The 20000-nt window shown below is 49.4% G+C and overlaps 2 protein-coding genes across 8 annotated transcripts in view; both read left to right on the plus strand.

Moving 5' to 3' along the window:
• zranb1a (zinc finger, RAN-binding domain containing 1a) overlaps positions 1-7599 on the plus strand; it is a 20218-nt gene extending 12619 nt beyond the window's left edge. Inside the window, exons 5-11 of one of the 4 annotated variants that reach the window (XR_013186215.1) lie at positions 523-594; positions 720-918; positions 1070-1190; positions 2655-2784; positions 2866-3095; positions 6579-6895; positions 7095-7599. Coding sequence is in view for 1 of the 4 variants with exons in the window: in XM_077194089.1 (XP_077050204.1) it covers positions 523-594; positions 720-918; positions 1070-1190; positions 2655-2784; positions 2866-3095; positions 6579-6770 (944 nt within the window). In the remaining 3 variants the exon portion in view is untranslated. Of the gene's footprint in view, positions 1-522; positions 595-719; positions 919-1069; positions 1191-2654; positions 2785-2865; positions 3096-6578 lie in introns of all 4 variants that reach the window. The other 3 variants (XR_013186217.1, XR_013186216.1, XM_077194089.1) reach the window with 3 other exon arrangements.
• Positions 7600-8710: 1111 nt separating this feature from the next.
• The window catches only part of mtr (5-methyltetrahydrofolate-homocysteine methyltransferase), a 45114-nt gene continuing 33824 nt past the window's right edge, over positions 8711-20000 (plus strand). The window contains exons 1-7 of one of the 4 annotated variants that reach the window (XM_077194085.1): positions 8711-8902; positions 9603-9814; positions 13731-13820; positions 14425-14494; positions 14574-14666; positions 15382-15488; positions 17757-17816. In XM_077194085.1, the coding sequence (XP_077050200.1) occupies positions 8869-8902; positions 9603-9814; positions 13731-13820; positions 14425-14494; positions 14574-14666; positions 15382-15488; positions 17757-17816 (666 nt within the window). In that variant the 5' untranslated portion in view covers positions 8711-8868. Of the gene's footprint in view, positions 8903-9602; positions 9815-13730; positions 13821-14424; positions 14495-14573; positions 14667-14833; positions 14853-15169; positions 15191-15235; positions 15269-15381; positions 15489-17756; positions 17817-20000 lie in introns of those variants that run through there. The other 3 variants (XM_077194088.1, XM_077194087.1, XM_077194086.1) reach the window with 3 other exon arrangements.

Below are 20000 nucleotides of genomic sequence, written 5' to 3' on the forward strand. Positions count from 1 at the left end.
TCTCGCTCACACACACTCTCTCACACACACTCTCTCACTCACACTCTCTCACTCACACTCACATACTCTCGCTCACACACACTCTCTCACTCACACTCACATACTCTCGCTCACACACACTCTCTCACTCACACTCACATACTCTCGCTCACACACACTCTCTCACTCACACTCACATACTCTCGCTCACACACACTCTCTCACTCACACTCACATGCTCTCACTCTCTCACTCACACTCTCAAACACTCTAACTCACACTCACATACTCTCGCTCACACACACTCTCTCACTCACACTCTCTCACACACTCTAACTCTCTCACTCACACACTCTCTCACTCACTCTCACTCACACTCTCTCACTCACGCACTCTCTCACTCACACTCTCTCACTCACTCACTCTCACTCTCACTCTCTCACTAACACACTCACACACTCTCTCACTCACTCTCACTCACACTCTCTCACTCTCTCACTAACACACTCACACACTCTCTCACTTGGCTTCTGCGTTTGACAGATATTGAAGATCTGCCTCCTGCCGTTCAGGAGAAGCTGTTTGATGAAGTTCTGGACCGAGACGTGCAGAAGGGTGAGAGTCTACAGGCCTGTTATTACAGCAGTGTGTGTGTGCAGTGTTCCTCACGGAGTGTGTGTGTGTGTGTGTGTGTGTGTGTGTGTGTGTGTGTGTGTGTGTGTGTTTGTGTGTGTGTGCAGAGCTGGAGGAGGAGTCTGCGGTCATCAACTGGTCTCTGGAGTCGGGCTCACGCCTGGACTCGCGTCTCTACGCTCTGTGGAACCGCACCGCTGGAGACTGTCTGCTGGACTCGGTTCTGCAGGCCACATGGGGCATCTATGATAAAGACTCAGTGCTGAGGAAAACTCTACATGACAGTTTACACGACTGCTCTCACTGGTGAGTCACACACATGCGTGCGTGTGTGTGTTTGTGTTCATGGACAGATTCTCTCGCTGTATCTGATTTGTTTAGATAACTTGATTTCTTTAGATAATGACGAGCATTTGAATGTGTCTGCGTGTGTGTGTGTGTGTCTGCGGGTGTGCAGGTTCTACACGCGCTGGAAGGAGTGGGAGTCGTGGTATTCACAGAGTTTTGGGCTTCACTTCTCTCTGAGAGAGGAACAGTGGCAGGAGGACTGGACCTTCATCATCAACCTCGCCAGTCAGGTACACACACGCTCGTGCACACACACACACACTCACACGCTCGCGCACACACACACACACGCACACACATGCACTCACTCACACACACACACTCTCTCACACGCTCGCGCGCACACACACGCACACTCTCACACACATACGCACACTCACACACACACGCTCGCGCACACTCACACACACACACACACTCACACGCTCGCGCACACACACACACGCACACACATGCACTCACTCACACACACACACTCTCTCACACGCTCGCGCGCACACATACGCACACACTCACACACACACGCTCGCGCACACTCACACTCACACACACACACTCACACGCACACTCACACACACACACGCTCGCGCACACACACACACCCACGCACGCACTCACTCACACACACACACTCTCTCACACGCTCGCCCACACGCACACTCACACACAAACACACACACTCGCACGAACGCACACACACACACTCACTCACACGCTCGCGCGCACACACACACACTCGCACACACACACACACTCGCACACACACACACTCACTCACACGCTCGCACGCACGCACACACACTCACTCACACGCTCGCGCGCACACACACACACTCCCTCACTCACACACTCGCACGCACGCACACACACTCACTCACACGCTCGCGCACACACACACACACACACACACACACACACACACACACACACTCACTCACACTCTCGCGCACACACACACACTCCCTCACTCACACACACGCACACTCACACACACACACTCTCTCACAGGCTCGCCCACACGCACACTCACACACAAACACACACACTCGCACAAACGCACACACACACACTCACTCACACGCTCGCGCGCACACACACACACACACTCGCACACACACACACACACTCACTCACACGCTCGCACGCACGCACACACACTCACTCACATGCTCGCGCGCACACACACACTCGCACACACACACTCACACTCCCTCACTCACACACTCGCACGCACGCACACACACTCACTCACACGCTCGCGCACACACTGACACACACACACACTCACTAACACTCTCGCGCACACACACACACTCCCTCACTCACACACACGCACACTCTCACACATTCTCACACACACACACTCACACACACACACTCCCTCACTCACACACACACGCACACTCACACACACTCTCTCCCTTACACATTCCCACACACAGTGTTTCTTTGAGCAGAATTTAGGCTGTTTTTTGTGTTTGTTTTTATTATTTTGTGTGAAATATGACCTTGTTATTCTTGTCTTGTATTGTGATGTGATTCATGGAGGTTTTTCTCTGATCTGTAACAGTTCTGAATGAGAATTAAACACACACTGCACTGCCTGTTACACTATCGGTCGGTCTTTAAAGGCTGTGCGTTGAGTGTTCTGGACTGGCGTTGACTCAGATCTGTGATGCTCTGTGTCGTTGCAGCCCGGTGCGAGTTTAGAGCAAACGCATATATTTGTTCTGGCTCATATCCTGCGGCGGCCCATCATCGTTTACGGAGTGAAGTATTACAAGAGTTTCCGTGGAGAAACTTTAGGATTCACTCGATTTCAAGGTGAGCCGTTTAGAAGAGTTCTGCTGTGTCATGTGGAAACACACAGAAGTGTGACTCGTGTGTGTGTGTGTGTGTGTCCAGGTGTTTACCTGCCGTTGCTATGGGAACAGAGCTTCTGCTGGAAGAGTCCGATTGCTCTCGGTTACACGAGAGGTCACTTTTCTGCTCTGGTCGGCATGGAAACGGACGGTTGTGATAATCGTGGTGCAGGCGCCAATCTGAACACTGATGAGGACGTGAGCGTGACCTTCCTGCCACTGGTGGACAGTGAGAGGAAACTACTACAGATACACTTCCTGTCAGCACAAGAGGTAAACACACACACACACACACACACACACATTCTCACTCAATCAGACACACCAGGGTTTCCGCGGATCCTTAAAAAGTCTTAAATTAGATTTTTTAAATTTAAGGCCATAAAAAGTCTTATTTTTACTAATGAAAGGTCTTAAATTTCCGATGGCAATTTGACTTAGTTTTAATTTGGAAAACATTTAGATATGTCTATCTGATTAGCGTACTTTTTAATTTATTATTCTATCTTTGTGGATTTGCTTGTTCACGTGACATTTCGCGTCACATTGGCGTCAGCATCACGTCTGTCTCCCGCACGCGAGAGAGAAGGAGAAAGCTTTATAATTTCAGTTCAATTGTAGGCAGGGGCGCTGCTAAGGATTTTGGGCCCCATGAAAAGAATCTTGACAGGGCCCCCAACACAGCTGAGACTGTTTTCATATTAATTTACATAAAATCATCCGCTTTTATGGTATTTTGACTATCATTCTCATATATTTAAGTCAATCAGACAATTGAACTCCATCCCATGTCCACACCCGTAATTTGTCCTCTGTAATACTGCACTACTTCAGTACTGTATATACTGTGAATAGCTGAATAGGCTGACTTTGTATAATTCAAGTATTCAGGGAACGGCTTTCCCCCTGAATCGCATGGCATTTCCACTTTCCTTTCTTTTCTCTCATGGTCACAGCCAATTTTCTGACTATGTCCTCCCTATCCTGATCAGTACAAACTGGTGGCCACAAACCAGGGTCGTTTGTCACAAGATTTTCTTCCCTTTCAAATCCCTCAACATTCAGTCTATCCTCGGCATCTGAATTCTCATCTCCATCTTCACTCTCTGACATCTGTGTCTCACTTGCATCTGTACCCTCTTCCATCTCTTCCTCCACTTCCTCAGTTCTCCCTGACAAACAGGAAGAGGGTCCTGGAAATGACAATGTATATAGCATTTCCTATAGCCAATCTTTTCCACTCTACAGATGCCTCTTATATTTTGTGTGTATCACTTTCAGACATTAATGTGTTGCCATTAAACTAATACTAATAGCCGCTCACCTTCTTCTTCATGTGGGAGCGCAGGGGCTGATTCAGGGGATGCTGGAGTTAGGGGTTGGGAGCCGGACCAGTTGCTGCTGCTGGTTCATTTGACTCTGTTTGGAACGAGGCATGATTTTGACAAAGTGCGTTTGACTGCATTGAACGTTTAACTAAAACTGTGTATTGTTATTGTTTACAGCGTTTTCATGACCTAACATTGGGAGAAAATTGAGTTCCCTAAATCATGCACTTTTAACACTAGAACGGCCACCAGCAGTCATTTTAACCGCAACATTTAAACTTATGGTAAATGGTAATTATCTTTAACACTTGAACAACCAAGGCGTCATTTTGACCATTTTGAAATTTGCATAGTCAATAACAATCACAAAGCCTTGCTGCTCCCTGACTTTTCCTAAAACTACATGAATTTTCATTAAAAATAGTTTAAATATTTATTGTGTGAATAAAAACAGAAATATAATAATTTCTACCTATAACGTCCACAGGCAATCATTTTACGCTGTTTAAATTGAGTTTTGCTGGATCAGATAATGTGAAAGTATTATGTGAAGATTGTTGGCAGAGATGAATCATGCTGTATTTGACAATATAGGGGACATTGTAGTAGTAATACAATTCCACATCATCTTCAAGAGATGCACTGAAACCTCATAAACAGCTGATAGTAGTTTGTACAGTAGCTGGCAGAGGATTTTTTATCAAAGTTCATGAAGTTAGACTGCTGGTAAGACAGGTGCAACAGCGTGGACCGCAGCAGGGTGCTGAAAGTGGGCGGAGCCTCTTACAAAGATGCCGACACCGGCTGCATGTGAGCCAAAGCCGTGCACCCGCTGCACCCTGCTCTATCGAAACGTGCTAACTTGTCGAAAAATGCTACCGTAGAGACCTGGGGCCTCATGTACAAAGCGTGCGGGCGGTCCACTAATAATTTAGGCCTACTTTCAAACCCACCTTTTCTTGTGAAATATTGGGTAACATACTGTCCACCCTTTGCCTCTTTCACTTCTCTTATTTTTTTCTCTTTAAGTTTTTTACTTCCAGATTTTTGAGGCATTTTCACTTCCTCTTCCGTCAGTTGATATTCTGCCGGCGCTATAAGTGAAGTCAAGCTGTTTGTGTTGCCTGGATACAATTTGGGCGGACTGAACCATTTTATGATAATCAAGAGGGGGAGATGGGCCCACGGATGTTTGTGTTTCCTAACCAAATAAAAAAATTTGACACCAGGAAACAGCAAATAGAATAATTTAAAGTTAATAATTTTTACTATCAAATATATTTTTTTAGCATCACAATTTTATTGGGGGCTTCTCTGGGCCCCCTCTTAGTCATGGGCCCCGAGAATCGTCATCGTTTACCCCCCCTTTACAGCACCCCTGATTGTAAGTTCATTCTTTATGTGCAATTCGATTCAATGAACAATCACTTGCTCTTCCTGAATGAATCAGCGTTTGAACAAATCGTGTGAAGGAATGACTCCCTGAGAGTGATTTACCGCCGCCTACTGGCGGGTTTACTTGCACATTTAAAGTACCCGGTAATTAAAATGTTACAATTAGAAATCAGTTCCTGTTTAAATATTGAATTTAAAAAAACTATCTCATAGCTTTATTTATGAAATTGTAAATGGAGTGTAAATATATTGATGCCGCTTCTGTGTCTCCTCTGCACTGCAAAGATGGATTTTGATTTAATGATTATTTAATTTAACTGGTAACAGTGGTATTGAGTTATTATTCTAATATAATTTAATTTGAATGTTCGAATTTGACATAAAAGGTGATGCATACCTCCTAGTTTAAATATTTTTCTCCATACATATATGTGAAAATGCCCCTGGAAATCAGTTTAATGAGGCAAATATTGCCCGTTAATAAAAAAAAAATAATTTCTGTCACTGCTGTGAACTGACCACTGCATAGAATATGAAAAATATGAATATCTTCGTGAGTCAGCTGTCAACAACAGGCCTAAACCAGCCATGGTACCAGCACACAAACACAATCAGTCAAATATCTAATTATCATCAACAAAACTTTTAAAATATCAAGACATATTTTTGTCAATATTGCACACCCCTGATGTAAGGTATTAATTTTGATTTCTTCAGGTCTTAAAAAGCCTTAAATCTGACTTAAATCTGAAAAAGTGTGCAGGAACCCTGACACACACACTCACTCACTCACACACTCAAACACACACACACACACGGTGTTTCTTTAAGCAGAATTTAGGCTGTTTTTGTGTTTATTATCTAGTGTGAAATATGACCTGCTCATGTTCTTGTCTTGTATTTTTCTGTGATTCATAGACGTTCTGCTCTGATGTTTAACTGGAGACGGTGTTTTGAATAAGAAATAAACACACACTGCACTGGCTGTTATTATAGTACTAATGTGTGTGTGTGTGTGTGTGTGTGTGTGCAGATGGGCAGTGAGGAGCAGCAGGAGCGTCTGCTCAGGGATTGGCTGGACTGCTGTGTGACGGAGGGCGGGACTCTAGCGGCGCTGCAGAAGAGCATCAGACGCAGACGTCACCCGCTCGTCACACACATGCTGGAGAAGTGGCTGGACGGGTACCGGCAGGCGCTGGCGTGCCCCTCCGACGACGACGACTGACACACATTTCAACACACTAGTGTGGTCAAAGTAACGACTTCTCTACCAAGTCGATACTAAAAATTGTAAAAATGTGCCGTTTGAGCGGAGTCATAAACGCCTCTGATTGGCCGCTGTGTTCACGAGCTCATCGGATATGTCTGTGATTGGCTACAATGATCAGCGCTAATATCCATCAATGCTGCTCTTCAGCGAGCGCTTGCACAGACACACACGTAGCGTTTGAAAGCTTGCGTATATCAGCGGACGGTCCTGCTAGTGCTTTCCGTTTTTAATAAAAACTTTCAAACGCTCCCGTGTGCTGATCATTGTAGCCAATCACAGACATATCCGATGAGCTCGTACGGAAGTCGGTACTTTTGACAACACTACAACACACTCGCCACTCTTTCCCAGAATGCAATGCAACCCGCTCCCCAAGCATTGAGGGCTATCTTTGTGTTTAGTCAAATGAATTTGTTTTTTTTCTGTACGTTTGTGTCCGTCGTGCTGCATGTGGCTCTTTAAATATGGAATGATGAAATATAAAGTGATTATTAAACGAGCGCTCACACAAAGCACATGCGCAGATGTTTATTCAGAGGTTTCCGTAGAAACGATAAAACTGACAGGAATCAGCGTTTATGATTTCACTCACACTAAACGACACGCACACACTCTCTCTCACCAGTGTTTCTGTTTCCTCTGGAGTGACACGTGTGCATTTGTTTCTTCTTTTGATTGTATTTATTTTTGTCTGGACGGTGACCCCTGTGTTGACCTTTGACCTGTACTGATGTCAGGTGATCCAGAACGGCTTTAACATTAAAGTAGAAACACGTCTGCTCTCTCATCGCCTCTGCCTCGTTATTCTCCTGAACATGCAAATCATTGCAGCACAATTACATTTTTACACATTGCATGAGCGCAGAAATAATTCACAATTTACTGGACTCTCATTTTCTTTCCCACAATCACATGATTAATCATCATTGGTTAGTCTCTCTCACACACACACACACACACACACACACACACACACACACACACACACACACACACACAGAAGTCATGCAAGCGTTTTGCTCAGAGAAAGTGAGTCCCATTAAAAGCAAACCTGTTCTCATTACCTTAATGAACCGGCTGTTTTTATTTATTTATTCCTGTTATCATCCCATTGTGACAAACGAGCATCAGAAACTTATTCTCTTCATTATTTGAAATGTAAACCAACACGCTTTAATCGTTCAGAATCAATCTTTCTCATGTTGAATTCCTACGGAAGATAAAAGATAAAACATGCTTTGGTAAATCCTTATGATAAAATAGAAAGCTGAAATGTTTATCTTTCTATCTCATAATTTTGACGTTTGTCAATTTATCAATTACTTGAAATTTTGACTTAGTATGTCATAAGTATTACAAATGTCATAATTCCAACTTTTTATCATAATTATTACTTATGTCATACTTATAATTTAGTATATATAAAAATATTAACTTTTTATCTCATAATCAGAAATGGGTATCTCATACCTAAACCTGACTGACATAATGACATTTTATGTCATAATTTATGCTTCAGTGTGAAGCTGTGTGTGTGTGTGTGTGTGTGTGTGTGCGTGTGTGTGTGTATAAGTGAGTGTGTGTATTGAACTTTACCCATATGGTGATTCTCACCCTGAGGGTCAAAGTTCAAACTGACTAATGAGTGTGTGAGAAATCACACCATATTCTATCAGATCATATATAGTTTAAAAATGAAGCCAGTTTAACATCTACCTGCTTTTCTCATTCTCCTTTTCCTGGTTTGAGTGTAACAGGCGTTATGAAGAATAAATAGCTTTATATATATATATGTTTATTTTTTTGGTTTTAAATACCTACATAAAGCTGTGCTCTAGTTAGTAAAGCAGTGAATGTTGCACAACGGCAGGATGTGCGCATGCGCAGCAGTGCACGCTTCAGGCTGCGCATGCGCGACTGTCCTACACGTGTTGTTGCACAGAAGTTTCACAAAAGAAAGTTTGACAGTGTTTACAGAACACTACCGGTCTGACCCCATTGCATCGCGATTAAGCGTGTTTATTCTCAGAGTTTCGGGACTTTATTCGGCTCGATGCCGCCGACGATACATCCCAGTTCTGCTGCCGGTAAGTTCGGATCGGTTCTGATGCAACAGGTGATTCATGCACGCGCTTCATCTGCATCAGCCGGTAGCTGTCAAAATCAATCCGATTGATGCAAATACTTATTTCATTATTAATGTAGTGTGTGATATGTGCTTAAGCTCTCAGTTGAGAGAGAAATGACGATATTTTGATCAGTTTAATGCATTTCACGCTTTGATCTCTTGTGTAACAAACTGTTTGATTGTGTGCGCGCGCACAGCAGTGCATGTGTCCAGTGACATCATCAGCCTGATCGATACACCAGTGGATCATGTAATCAATGCACAATTTCTGCATTTATATTAACCATTTCTTGCTCAAAATTCACTAAAGATTATTTTAAACATCTTGATTGCATACCGTTTTAGATGTTGTTTTAATCACTGAGACTGACTTATAATTTAAATTTTATAAATTGTTACATTGTTATAAAAGTTATTGAACTGAATTGAATCAACATTGAGTTGAATCATATTTCCTCTGTAGAGCTGATTTACAGCTGAAACTGAATGTGTCTCATATTTGATGAAGTTTCATTATTGATTCTGTTATTTTAATCTCTATTATTACTGTGAAGCTTCTTTGAAATAGTCTGTCATAAAGTGTTACATAAATAAAGTTGACTTGAATGTGTGGTGTGTGTGTGTGTGTGTGTGTGTGTGTGTGTGTGTGTGTTGAGCAGGAAGAGCGCCGTCTCTCCGGGATGAACTCGAGCAGCTCCTGCTCCAGAGGATTCTGGTTCTGGACGGTGGAATGGGAACGATGATCCAGCAGAGGAACCTGGAAGAGGAAGATTTCAGAGGTCAAGAGTTCAAAGGTCATCCCAAGAGTCTGAAGGGCAATAATGACCTGCTGAGCATCACTCAACCGGACGTCATCTACAGCATCCACAAGGTCTGTGTGTGTGAACAGGGCTCTCGTTCATAAACCTGTGTGTAGGATCCGCACTAAAAGTGTGTCTGCGCCCGAAAGACAAAAATGTCGTACGGCAAAAATATTCAGATTATAAAGCTGTGTGTACGCCAGAACCTGCGCAGAATCCCCTTTATAATCCCAGTCAGAGGAAGATTGTGCACACGCGTCTCCTCCCGAAATATCCATATATGAGCTCGTTTTACTGTGCAGATCCTCATCTGCATATCATTTGCATATGCATATTAACGGTACAAGACATTAGGAAAATACGAGATACGGATGTGCGTCACATTACATTGATAAAAATCATTTAGTAGCCGATCCTTGCATTGTTTTTGAATAAATAAATCAAACCGTATAAAATACATTTCAGAAAAAGTTTTTCTTAATCTTTTCCACTGGCCAAATTGTATTTTTTATAATTTCTTTATATTTTTAATTCAATTAAATTAAATTCAAATGTATTTGTAAAGCGCTTTTCACAATACACATGGTCTCAAAGCAGCTTTACAGAAAGTGCATTTCAGAAATACAGAAAAATACAGGCAGATAATCATGTATTAATTTAGGGCATAACATATCGCTGGCGTCGAGTCGTCTCTTCACAGGCGTGGAGTCGTCTCTTCACAGGCGTGGAGTCGTCTCTTCACAGGCGTGGAGTCGTCTCTTCACAGGCGTGGAGTCGTCTCTTCACAGGCGTCGAGTCGTCTCTTCACAGGCGTGGAGTCGTCTCTTCACAGGCGTCGAGTCGTCTCTTCACAGGCGTCGAGTCGTCTCTTCACAGGCGTCGAGTCGTCTCTTCACAGGCGTGGAGTCGTCTCTTCACAGGCGTGGAGTCGTCTCTTCACAGGCGTGGAGTCGTCTCTTCACAGGCGTGGAGTCGTCTCTTCACAGGCGTGGAGTCGTCTCTTCACAGGCGTGGAGTCGTCTCTTCACAGGCGTGGAGTCGTCTCTTCACAGGCGTGGAGTCGTCTCTTCACAGGCGTCGAGTCGTCTCTTCACAGGCGTGGAGTCGTCTCTTCACAGGCGTCGAGTCGTCTCTTCACAGGCGTGGAGTCGTCTCTTCACAGGCGTGGAGTCGTCTCTTCACAGGCGTCGAGTCGTCTCTTCACAGGCGTGGAGTCGTCTCTTCACAGGCGTCGAGTCGTCTCTTCACAGGCGTGGAGTCGTCTCTTCACAGGCGTCGAGTCGTCTCTTCACAGGCGTGGAGTCGTCTCTTCACAGGCGTGGAGTCGTCTCTTCACAGGCGTGGAGTCGTCTCTTCACAGGCGTGGAGTCGTCTCTTCACAGGCGTGGAGTCGTCTCTTCACAGGCGTGGAGTCGCCTCTTCACAGGCGTGGAGTCGTCTCTTCACAGGCGTGGAGTCGTCTCTTCACAGGCGTGGAGTCGTCTCTTCACAGGCGTGGAGTCGCCTCTTCACAGGCGTGGAGTCGTCTCTTCACAGGCGTGGAGTCGTCTCTTCACAGGCGTGGAGTCGTCTCTTCACAGGCGTGGAGTCGTCTCTTCACAGGCGTGGAGTCGTCTCTTCACAGGCGTGGAGTCGTCTCTTCACAGGCGTGGAGTCGTCTCTTCACAGGCGTGGAGTCGCCTCTTCACAGGCGTCGAGTCGCCTCTTCACAGGCGTCGAGTCGTCTCTTCACAGGCGTGGAGTCGTCTCTTCACAGGCGTGGAGTCGTCTCTTCACAGGCGTGGAGTCGTCTCTTCACAGGCGTGGAGTCGTCTCTTCACAGGCGTGGAGTCGTCTCTTCACAGGCGTGGAGTCGTCTCTTCACAGGCGTCGAGTCGTCTCTTCACAGGCGTGGAGTCGTCTCTTCACAGGCGTGGAGTCGTCTCTTCACAGGCGTGGAGTCGTCTCTTCACAGGCGTGGAGTCGTCTCTTCACAGGCGTGGAGTCGTCTCTTCACAGGCGTGGAGTCGTCTCTTCACAGGCGTGGAGTCGTCTCTTCACAGGCGTGGAGTCGTCTCTTCACAGGCGTGGAGTCGTCTCTTCACAGGCGTGGAGTCGTCTCTTCACAGGCGTGGAGTCGTCTCTTCACAGGCGTGGAGTCGTCTCTTCACAGGCGTGGAGTCGTCTCTTCACAGGCGTGGAGTCGTCTCTTCACAGGCGTGGAGTCGCCTCTTCACAGGCGTGGAGTCGTCTCTTCACAGGCGTGGAGTCGTCTCTTCACAGGCGTGGAGTCGTCTCTTCACAGGCGTGGAGTCGCCTCTTCACAGGCGTGGAGTCGCCTCTTCACAGGCGTGGAGTCGTCTCTTCACAGGCGTGGAGTCGCCTCTTCACAGGCGTCGAGTCGCCTCTTCACAGGCGTCGAGTCGCCTCTTCACAGGCGTGGAGTCGTCTCTTCACAGGCGTGGAGTCGTCTCTTCACAGGCGTGGAGTCGTCTCTTCACAGGCGTGGAGTCGTCTCTTCACAGGCGTGGAGTCGTCTCTTCACAGGCGTGGAGTCGTCTCTTCACAGGCGTGGAGTCGTCTCTTCACAGGCGTGGAGTCGTCTCTTCACAGGCGTGGAGTCGTCTCTTCACAGGCGTGGAGTCGTCTCTTCACAGGCGTGGAGTCGTCTCTTCACAGGCGTGGAGTCGTCTCTTCACAGGCGTGGAGTCGTCTCTTCACAGGCGTGGAGTCGTCTCTTCACAGGCGTGGAGTCGTCTCTTCACAGGCGTGGAGTCGTCTCTTCACAGGCGTGGAGTCGTCTCTTCACAGGCGTGGAGTCGTCTCTTCACAGGCGTGGAGTCGTCTCTTCACAGGCGTGGAGTCGCCTCTTCACAGGCGTGGAGTCGTCTCTTCACAGGCGTGGAGTCGTCTCTTCACAGGCGTGGAGTCGTCTCTTCACAGGCGTGGAGTCGCCTCTTCACAGGCGTCGAGTCGTCTCTTCACAGGCGTGGAGTCGTCTCTTCACAGGCGTGGAGTCGTCTCTTCACAGGCGTGGAGTCGTCTCTTCACAGGCGTGGAGTCGTCTCTTCACAGGCGTGGAGTCGTCTCTTCACAGGCGTGGAGTCGTCTCTTCACAGGCGTGGAGTCGTCGCTTCACAGGCGTGGAGTCGTCTCTTCACAGGCGTGGAGTCGTCTCTTCACAGGCGTGGAGTCGTCTCTTCACAGGCGTGGAGTCGTCTCTTCACAGGCGTGGAGTCGTCTCTTCACAGGCGTGGAGTCGTCTCTTCACAGGCGTGGAGTCGTCTCTTCACAGGCGTGGAGTCGTCTCTTCACAGGCGTGGAGTCGTCTCTTCACAGGCGTGGAGTCGTCTCTTCACAGGCGTGGAGTCGTCTCTTCACAGGCGTGGAGTCGTCTCTTCACAGGCGTGGAGTCGTCTCTTCACAGGCGTGGAGTCGTCTCTTCACAGGCGTGGAGTCGTCTCTTCACAGGCGTGGAGTCGTCTCTTCACAGGCGTGGAGTCGTCTCTTCACAGGCGTGGAGTCGTCTCTTCACAGGTGTTGGGGCATCTGAAGTCTCCAATGGAATGAGACTATTAATGGTCTCTTAATGGAAACAGATAGGTCTTATGTGCTTTATTGACGCGTGAAAGTATTTCCACAGAGCGCGAGTTCTGCTGTTATCATGCGCTGGGTTATACATGAGGACCCAGATGAGCTTTAAAAGATCAGATCTGAACTGATGATGCATCACTGTTTGGTTTACAGCTGAAATTGAACTGGTTTCATAATTGATGAACTTACAGTTAACACACAGTTATTAAACTCAGCTCATCTGAATAATGACACTCTCATCATTTTAGAGCTTCTTCTACATTTGCGTTGTGATTTTATTAGTCAGTGCTGCTGTTTATTGCACTAGTTTCTCACTGCACGTGTGTGTGTGTGTGTGTGTGTGTGTGTGTGTGTGTGTGTGTGTGTGTGTGTGTGTGTGTGTGTGTGTGTGTGTGTGTGTGTGTGTGCGCACAGGAGTATCTGGAGGCCGGCGCGGACCTCATCGAGACGAACACCTTCAGTGGCACCAGCATCGCTCAGCAAGACTACGGCCTCGAGGATCTGGTGAATTATGTGTTTAACATTATGAGAGATTCCCCTTCATGTGTTCGTGAATGTAAAAGCTCTGCAAAATTTCAACGATCAAAAATAAATGGAGATTTTGTCTCCTAAAAGAAAAAAGAGATTCTGAACTGAAACAAGTCGTCAGTAATTCAGTCTCAGTTCCTGCTGAACCTGCCTAGGTTTGTAACTAATTAGCATAATGTCCTCCTCTAGTCTTGATTGGCTGAGCAGCGTCTCTTAGCTCCGCCCTCAAACACTAGTGTATCTGAGACTGGAAGAGTTTGGTTCGTGTTCGTGCCATCATTACTGTTCGTATCACTGAGATTCAGATATGATAATGAGCATTTGCTTTCTGGCCAATCAGAGTAGAGCAGCTCTCAGAGAGGCGGAGCTTAGAAAGACTGAATCTTTGATGGAAGTGTTTCAGACACTGAGAGAAAGAACTGAAGCTGCAGTGGAGATTATGAGGAAATTAAAGTTTGTTGGAGTTTAGATGCATGTGAACAACATTAGCAAGCTTTAAAATAGCAAAACAGGGCACTTTAAATGATAAAGCATGATTTGTCGAGTCAGTAACGTGTGTGTGTGTGTTGTTGTGTGTCAGGCGTATCGGCTGAATAAAGCGTCTGCGCAACTGGCCCGGAGAGCGGCTGATGATGTCACAGCTCAGACAGGTCATACACACGTCAGTCTCTCTTCATGATCGTAGCGTGACTTTCGTAGTGTTTGTGACGGTGTTGTTGTCGTTGGCAGGTTGTAAGCGGTTTGTCGCAGGAGCTTTGGGTCCCACCAATAAAACACTGTCTGTGTCGCCGTCAGTGGAGAGACCCGACTACAGGAACATCAGTAAGATTGTGTGTGTGTGTGTGTGTCGCCGTCAGTAGAGAGACGCGACTACAGGAACATCAGTAAGACTGTGTGTGTGTGTGTCGCCGTCAGTGGAGAGACCCGACTACAGGAACATCAGTAAGACTGTGTGTGTGTGTGTGTGTGTGTCGCTGTCAGTGGAGAGACCCGACTACAGGAACATCAGTAAGACTGTGTGTGTGTGTGTGTGTGTGTCGCCGTCAGTGAAGAGACCCGACTACAGGAACATCAGTAAGACTGTGTGTGTGTGTGTGTGTGTCGCCGTCAGTGGAGAGACCCGACTACAGGAACATCAGTAAGACTGTGTGTGTGTGTGTGTGTGTGTGTCGCCGTCAGTGGAGAGACCCGACTACAGGAACTTCAGTAAGACTGTGTGTGTGTGTGTGTGTGTGTGTGTGTGTGTCGCCGTCAGTGGAGAGACCCGACTACAGGAACATCAGTAAGACTGTGTGTGTGTGTGTGTGTGTCGCCGTCAGTGGAGAGACCCGACTACAGGAACATCAGTAAGACTGTGTGTGTGTGTGTGTGTGTGTGTGTGTGTTTGTCGCCGTCAGTGGAGAGACCCGACTACAGGAACATCAGTAAGACAGAGAGAGAGTGTTTGTTGAACGTGTGCTGCCGTTCGTCACGCATGACGTGAGTGTGTGTGTGTGTGTGTGTGTGTGTGTGTGTGTGTGTGTGTGTGTGTGTTCAGCGTTCGATGAGCTGGTGGAGGCGTATGAGGAGCAGGTGAAGGGTTTGCTGGATGGAGGTGCTGATGTTCTGCTGGTGGAAACCATCTTTGATACGGCTAATGCAAAGGTACGAGGATCTGACACACGTCTGACGCGCACCTGACGCACACAGGCCGCACACCTGCCTCACACACCTGCCTCACACCTGCCACACGTCTGACGCACACCCCTGACGCACACCCCTGCCACACGTCTGACGCACACCCCTGACGCACACCCCTGACGCACACCCCTGCCACACGTCTGATGCACACACCTGACGCACACACCTGCCACACGTCTGACGCACACACCTGACGCACATACCTGCCACACGTCTGACGCACACACCTGCCACACGTCTGACGCACACGTCTGACGCACACGTCTGACGCACACACCTGACACACGTCTGACGCACACACCTGACGCACACACCTGCCACACGTCTGACGCACACACCTGCCACACGTCTGACGCACACGTCTGACGCACACGTCTGACGCACACACCTGACGCACACACCTGCCACACGTCTGACACACACACCTGACGCACACACCGGCCACACGTCTGACGCACACACCTGACGCACACACCTGCCACACGTCTGCCGCGCACCTGACGCACACCTGCCGCTCACACCTGCCACACGTCTGACGCACACCCCTGACGCACACCCCTGACGCACACCCCTGACGCACACCCCTGACGCACACCCCTGACGCACACCCCTGACGCACACACCTGACGCACACACCTGCCACACGTCTGACGCACACGTCTGACGCACACACCTGACGCACACACCTGACACACGTCTGACGCACACACCTGACGCACACGTCTGACGCACACGTCTGACGCACACACCTGCCACACGTCTGACGCACACACCTGCCACACGTCTGACGCACACACCTGACGCACACACCTGACGCACACACCTGCCACACGTCTGACGCACACGTCTGACGCACACACCTGACGCACACACCTGCCACACGTCTGACGCACACGTCTGATGCACACGTCTGACGCACACGTCTGACGCACACCCCTGACGCACACCCCTGACGCACACACCTGACGCACACACCTGCCACACGTCTGACGCACACACCTGCCACACTTCTGACGCACACACCTGCCACACATCCCTGACGCACACCCCTGACGCACACCCCTGACGCACACACCTGACGCACACACCTGACGCACACACCTGCCACACGTCTGACCCACACACCTGGCACACACACCTGACGCACACACCTGACGCACACACCTGACGCACACACCTGACGCACACACCTGACGCACACACCTTTCACACGTCTGACGCACACACCTGACGCACACCCCTGACGCACACACCTGACGCACACACCTGACACACGTCTGACGCACACACCTGACGCACACACCTGACGCACACACCTGACGCACACACCTGACGCACACACCTGACGCACACACCTTTCACACGTCTGACGCACACACCTGACGCACACACCTTTCACACGTCTGACGCACACCCCTGACGCACACCCCTGACGCACACACCTGACGCACACACCTGACGCACACACCTGACACACGTCTGACGCACACACCTGACGCACACACCTGACGCACACACCTGACGCACACACCTGACGCACACACCTGACGCACACACCTGACGCACACACCTTTCACACGTCTGACGCACACACCTGACGCACACACCTGCCACACGTCTGACGCACACACCTGACGCACACACCTGACGCACACACCTGACGCACACACCTGCCACACGTCTGACGCACACACCTGACGCACACACCTCACGCACACCACTGAGGGTTTCCATGCTTCCTGACTGATAATGACTCATCAGCAATTTAACTCATCAACTCTTCTCAACCAGGGGCTCAAGATGACCGAATAACTTCACAAAACTCCAACAAAATAACTCCAAACAAGACAAAACAAACATTAAAATAAGACACTAAACACATTTTTATATAAACACATTTAAAAAAAAAATTGTAGTTATGCCAAGCTCTAAAATATTTTATTGGGTAGAAATTGTGAGTAAAAATCCTTATCCTTTGAATATTTTTGTGGCTATTCGTGAAGGTTGAGATCCACTGATATAGATGATTATTAGCAGTACTAAATTAATCGTGAATTAAATTAATACGAAGTATAAGTGCATGACAATACAGTGGAAAACACCAGCGCTTGCATTTCAATGTATGTTTAGATATTAGATGTGTAGAATTCATTATTTGGATTACTTCTACATGTTTTTTTTTTTGTGTGTTATTTCTGTATTTACATTTACTGATGTGTGTGTTTCTATCAGGCGGCTTTATTTGCCATCGACAGACTGTTTGAGGAGAGTTATGAACCTCGACCGGTGTTAGTAAGTCACTCACTGTACCTGATCTTCTCACTCTGTCAGCGTGAGAGTGAGCGTGAGAGTGAGCGTGAGAGTGAGCGTGAGAGTGAGCGTGAGAGTGAGCGTGAGAGTGAGCGTGAGAGTGAGCGTGAGAGTGAGAGTGAGCGTGAGAGTGAGCGTGAGAGTGAGCGTGAGAGTGAGCGTGAGCGTGAGAGTGAGAGTGAGCGTTAGAGTGAGCGTGAGAGTGAGCGTGAGAGTGAGCGCGAGAGTGAGCGCGAGAGTGAGCGCGAGAGTGAGCGCGAGAGTGAGCGCGAGAGTGAGCGCGAGAGTGAGCGCGAGAGTGAGCGCGAGAGTGAGCGAGTGAGTGAGCGAGCGAGCGCGAGAGTGAGCGAGCGAGCGCGAGAGTGAGCGAGCGAGCGAGCGCGAGAGTGAGCGAGCGAGCGAGCGCGAGAGTGAGCGAGCGAGCGCGAGAGTGAGCGAGAGTGAGTGAGCGAGAGTGAGTGAGCGAGAGTGAGTGAGCGAGAGTGAGTGAGCGAGAGTGAGTGAGCGAGAGTGAGTGAGCGAGAGTGAGTGAGCGAGCGCGAGTGAGCGAGAGTGAGTGAGCGAGCGCGAGAGTGAGCGAGCGTGAGAGTGAGAGCGAGCGTGAGAGTGAGAGCGAGCGAGCGTGAGAGTGAGAGCGAGCGAGAGCGCGAGAGCGAGCGTGCGTGAGCGAGAGAGTGAGAGCGAGCGTGAGAGCGAGCGTGCGTGAGTGTGAGAGCGAGCGTGAGAGCGAGCGTGCGTGAGTGTGAGAGCGAGCGTGAGAGCGAGCGTGCGTGAGTGTGAGAGCGAGCGTGAGAGTAAGCGTGAGAGCGAGCGTGCGTGATAGCGAGCGTGCGTGAGAGCGAGCGTGCGTGAGAGCGAGTGGCGTGAGAGCGAGTGGCGTGAGAGCAAGAGTGAGAGCGAGCGTGCGTGAGAGCGAGCGTGCGTGAGAGCGAGCGTGCGTTAGAGCGAGCGTGAGAGCGAGCGTGAGTGTGAGAGTGAGCGTGAGAGTAAGCGTGAGAGCGAGCTTGCGTGAGAGCGAGCGTGCGTGAGAGCGAGCGTGAGAGCGACTGGCGTGAGAGCGAGAGCGAGAGAGCGAGAGTGAGAGCGAGCGTGCGTGAGAGCGAGCGTGCGTGAGAGCGAGCGTGCGTGAGAGCGAGCGTGCGTGAGAGCGACCGTGCGTGAGAGCGAGCGTGAGAGCGACTGGCGTGAGAGTGACTGGCGTGAGAGCGAGAGAGCGAGAGTGAGAGCGAGGGTGCGTGAGAGCGAGCGTGCGTGCGTTAGAGCGAGAGTGAGAGTGAGGGTGCGTGAGAGCGAGCGTGCGTTAGAGTGAGCGTGAGAGCGAGCGTGCGAGAGAGCGAGCGTGAGAGCGAGCGTGAGAGCGAACGTGAGAGCGAGCATGCGTGCGAGCGTGAGAGCCAGCGTGCGTGAGAGCGAGCGTGCGTGAGAGCGAGCGTGCGTGAGAGCGAGCGTGCGTGAGAGCGAGCGTGAGAACGAGCGTGCGTGAGAGCGAGCGTGCGTGAGTGAGAGCGTGCGTGCGTGAGAGCGAGAGAGCGAGAGTGAGAGCGAGCGTGAGAGCGAGAGCGAGCGTGCGTGAGAGCGAGCGTGAGAGCGAGCGTGAGTGAGAGTGAGCGTGAGAGTGAGCGTGAGAGTGAGCGTGAGCGTGAGAGTGAGCGTGAGAGTGTGAGTGAGAGTGAGAGAGCGAGAGAGTGAGAGAGCGAGAGAGTGAGCGTGAGAGTGAGCGTGCGAGTGAGAGTGAGAGCGAGAGCGAGAGTGAGCGTGAGAGTGAGAGTGAGTGAGCGTGAGTGAGCGTGAGCGTGAGAGTGAGAGTGAGTGAGCGTGAGCGAGCGTGAGAGTGAGCGAGCGTGAGAGTGAGCGAGCGTGAGAGTGAGCGAGCGTGAGAGTGAGCGAGCGTGAGAGTGAGCGAGCGTGAGAGTGAGCGAGCGTGAGAGTGAGCGTGAGAGTGAGCGTGAGAGTGAGCGTGAGAGTGAGCGTGAGAGTGAGCGTGAGAGTGAGCGAGCGTGAGAGCGAGCGTGAGAGCGAGCGTGAGAGCGAGCGTGAGAGCGAGCGCGAGAGTGAGCGAGCGCGAGAGTGAGCGTGCGCGAGAGTGAGCGTGCGCGAGAGTGAGCGTGCGCGAGAGTGAGCGTGCGCGAGAGTGAGCGTGCGCGAGAGTGAGCGTGCGCGAGAGCG

This window comes from Siphateles boraxobius, unplaced genomic scaffold (assembly GCF_051911475.1).
Source record: "Siphateles boraxobius isolate OS27281-9 unplaced genomic scaffold, OSU_SipBor_1 310, whole genome shotgun sequence".
NCBI classification, from domain to species: Eukaryota; Metazoa; Chordata; class Actinopteri; order Cypriniformes; family Leuciscidae; genus Siphateles; species Siphateles boraxobius.